General features: G+C 42.7%; 1 protein-coding gene across 3 annotated transcripts in view; it reads right to left on the reverse strand.

The window, feature by feature from the left end:
* Positions 1–4,259, reverse strand: part of taok3a (TAO kinase 3a) — a 98,005-nt gene that overhangs the window by 16,792 nt on the left and 76,954 nt on the right. For all 3 annotated transcript variants that reach the window (XM_050050638.1, XM_050050639.1, XM_050050641.1), the window contains exon 14: positions 3,414–3,551. In XM_050050638.1, the coding sequence (XP_049906595.1) occupies positions 3,414–3,551 (138 nt within the window). The remainder of the gene's footprint in view (positions 1–3,413; positions 3,552–4,259) is intronic.

Here is a 4,259-nt window from a genome sequence, read left to right on the forward strand (position 1 = left end):
GAATAGGACCGGTTGCAGCCTTATTTTCAAGGTGTGGATGTGACCGAGGACGAGACACCTCCACCTGGAGTAGTATCCAGCTGGGCTTTATCTAGAGCTCGCGAGATTTCAGGCACGGTATGAGATTGCTGCTTGTTCTCGCGATATTTCGGCCGCGCTTTGGAAAGCAGAGCTAGATGGTAAACAAACATGGCAGCACACCGCTAAGGTAAGACAACACGTTTACATGTCGTTTTCTATCTGTTCTCTGACATTTATCCTAACGATATGAGGCGGTCTTTGTGGAAAAAAAGCTTGTTTAGTGGACTAACTTTGCACTTGAAGGTTGCCCTTTCACTTACGTTTTAACAGGTCTGATGCTACTATCCCCCCCGGCTGTATCTAGGCTAACAGCTAACATGCTAACTATTATTTTTATGTCACTAGTCACTTGAAACAAATTTAGGACGATAGGAGACCATTATTACATCTATGCGAGCTAAGTTAGTAGCTAGCTTGTGCTACATGGCTTGGTGGCCATTAGCAGCTAACACTAAACAGCGTAAATAAAAGTAAAAAGCAGTGGTTTCTAACCTGGGAGTTGCGAGATAACTCGTAAGGGTTGCGAGATGAATGGACTGAAAGCCCATTTCTGCAACAAAGCTACAAAAATTGAAAGATGTATTTTTTTTTTGGTGAGATAATTTTCTAATAATCATGACATAATATGTCGAAATAATTAGATGAATTATTATAATGGGCTGGTAACTTTTATGGGATGAAGAGCATCATAAAAAAATGACCTTATATAAAGGTCATCGTCTTTCTTCTAATGGCAGTGATGGGAGGTTTCTGCTACACCGGATTTCGTTCTGTGGTTCAATGGCTGTACAAGATGATTTTACATACTCAGGCTTCTAAAAATAATTCATATTAAACAAGAAAATTGCTTTTCGGTCACAACTTGGAAACATCCAACCACTAACGAGTGATTGCAAGAAGACATTGCTCCATTTTAAGGGGTCAAGAAGTTGGAAACCACTGGGATAGAGACTCCTGAGGATGATTTTGAGAACGTTTTCTACAGGGAAACACACATTTTAAGGGAAACTGACATAATGATATCGTCGTTATGTATCCACAGAAGGGAAAAGTCAGGGTAAGGTGCAAGTTACATCATCAATAGACGCATTAGGGTGGATTTTTTATTCGTGTCTCACTTAGGAATTTTAGAGCTTTTGTTTTTTGGGGGGATCAACTTAACTCATGTAGACTGGATCTGCAGCTGGACTGAATCTTACAGCTCCTATGATGAAGAAATTTGCAGTGGTGTGTGAATACAGATAAAGGAGACCTGTGCTCCATAAAAAAACCTCACAGTGCTGGACTATCAGTGATTCATGGTCTGATCAAGGACATTATTAGGGGACACACACACACACACACACACACACACACACACCTACACACCTTCTCTGCTCACGTGCTCTCGTGTCTGGTTTAAGACCTGACAGCAGAAGGGGCTCACAATTAAAACCATTGGGTCATGGATGGGTAAACACATACACACACACGCTCACATACGCTTACACACACACACACACACACACACACACACACACACAACACCACAACTACTTACTAGTTACTAGAGCCGGTTTCCATGACAACAGACAGGGAGGGAGAGAGGGAGAGAGGAAGAGAGACACGGAGAAAGAAAGACAGAGAGAGAGAAATCCACCCCCTTCAACTCAGAATATAGAGTCAGATCTGAGAATGATGTATTACCGAGTGCAGGAGAGGAAGAAATAAAGGAGAGGGCGGAGGGAGGGGATTGGTAATGTGAAGCATAGTACAAGAGAAGAAAACAATGGGAGTGAGGTGAATGAGAGGAAAGACAGCAGAGAAACAGAGATACGTATGTAGAGACAGAGACGGAGGAAGAGGTAAAGACCAAAAGGAATAAAAAATAATAGAATAAATATCAATAGGTGGGTCCACAAAGGAAAGAGAGGCGGTTTAAAACATCTGTTTGTTCCACATCACACACTTCGAGACATTACAGTACATCTCACCCAGACTCAACGTTCCACCGCCACATTCGCAGACAGGTTTGTATAGAAGGAAACAAAAAGATGCCCCGTCTGTGCCCTCGTCAGCTGCTATTGTGTAAACACAACAGTCTGAGAAACATTTTGGCGTCTGCAAGAAGTAGTTTTTCCAATTTTTGGCTTTCAAAGCAACACAATGTTCAAGGTGAGTGTTGCACAAATTAATGATCCTGAAACACTTTCAGCAGACAAAAACATGTTTTAGGATCTTAAAAAGAAACTGGTTGTATGTCTACTTGAACCAGTCAAGTAGCAGTTACAGTTTACATCCATGTCTGTCCAGATTGATGTGGAGCCATGACAGTGGATCATGCTTCAAATATGGACGTTGCTGCAGAGAAGCTACATCTTCTAAAAAACACACACACACACATCACAGTGTCTGACCAAATGTTTCCCCTTCTGGTCCTGAGATATGGTCTGTGAAGTTGACATTTGACCTTTTGGATATAAAGTGTCATCACTTCATCATTGTATCCTGTTTGACAAATGTGTGGAATTTTCTCATACTTGTGTTATCGATTCTTAAATTATGGCCAAAAACATGTTTTGTGAGGTCACAGTGACCTTTGACCACCAAAATCTAATCAGGTCTTCCTTCAGTCGACACTTTCAAGAAAGTCTTTCAAGGTAATCTTGAGATATTGCGTTCACAAGATGGAGACGGACGAGGTTGCAGTGGCCTTGACCTTTGACCGCCAAAATCTAATTATCATTGTTGACTCTAACTGGATGTTTGTGCCGAATTTGAAGAAATACCCTCAAGGCATTCTTGAGATATCGCAGCTGATAGCAGGCATGAGCAGCTAGTAGTAAGAAGGAAACGCAAACCTGACAGACACTGTAAAGATGAGCAACTGGGGAGACAAGGAATTGCACATCCTCCTTGCCCTCGCAAACGAAGAGGCCATCAATCGCCAAGTGACGGGGATGGTGAAGGACGGGCCAACTTATGAGAGAGTTGCCGAAGGACTGACCAGCCGCGGCTTCCCTCCCACGTCACTGTTTACGTCACACGCTGAGCTACATGTTTTGTTACTTGCTCACGCCCCCCATTGCCCCGAAAAAGGTGTATAAACAAAAGTAGGTAGGCGGCATTTTGCTGCACTCCCCGATTTTGTNATTGCTCACGCCCCCCATTGCCCCGAAAAAGGTGTATAAACAAAAGTAGGTAGGCGGCATTTTGCTGCACTCCCCGATTTTGTTTTTATACTGCCAATGCTGAAAGAAGACTGATTGGGCTTTCCTGCAAATTTGCACAATTCCTATCTAAAAAGGGCTGAAAAAAGAGTCGAAAAGAGGGACCAGTTTTGTTAAACTCACCAGTGATGCTGATTTGATGGTGGCAAAGCGACCCTGGTTCTTGTAGTTTTGGGCCTGGCTGCTCTTGTCGGAGGAGGACGGCCTCAGCCCTTGCCGGTGGTCCCTGTGTATCCCGTCGTCCCAGTTGAACTGATGGTCCTGTGTCAAACACACACATACAGACAATGTGGAGAAATGCAAACTGAGCACAAGTCATCCATTAAGTCTCAGAGTTGTCCTGTAAAATGATGAAAAAATGGGACTGGAGTGAACATGGTGTAAAAATGAAGATGCTTCAGGACACTCCACAGATTGTAACTTACTAAAAACTGTGCCAGTGTTTAAACTCGTCGCCATCATTCTGTGACTTTTTAAATAACAAAAATTCCCCGTTGATTTTAATCAAACGGCATCTAAACTTCAAAAGGAATTTTCCAGCATTTGCTAAAACTGTGTCAACTGTAACCTTGCAAAACATGATGAAATGTCAACACTCAACCCCCCCCCAACCCAACCCAACATTTAGAAAGTGATTGAACATTTTTGAGGAAGCAGGGGACCAAAGCGTTGACTCATGTGAGGAGGGAACTTCATCAGCATCTGAAAACAATATGTGTCACTTTCATTTGTTCTCAGCCCAGCCCCTGAACTTGAAACAACACATTGGCTGTCTGTTCATCAAGTGACATCCCTATTCATGCACTGTCAAAAATACAAAGAGCAGATGAAGAAAGAGAATGAAAGAGCAGTGACAGCCCTCTCCTCACAGACGTTTAAGTCATATGAGAATGTCAGGCATTGTGTTGACCTGTGTCTGCTGAATGTTTATATGTATGTGTGTATGTGTGTGTGTGTGTGTGTGTGTGT

This window comes from Epinephelus moara, chromosome 8 (genome assembly GCF_006386435.1).
Source record: "Epinephelus moara isolate mb chromosome 8, YSFRI_EMoa_1.0, whole genome shotgun sequence".
NCBI lineage: Eukaryota > Metazoa > Chordata > Actinopteri > Perciformes > Serranidae > Epinephelus > Epinephelus moara.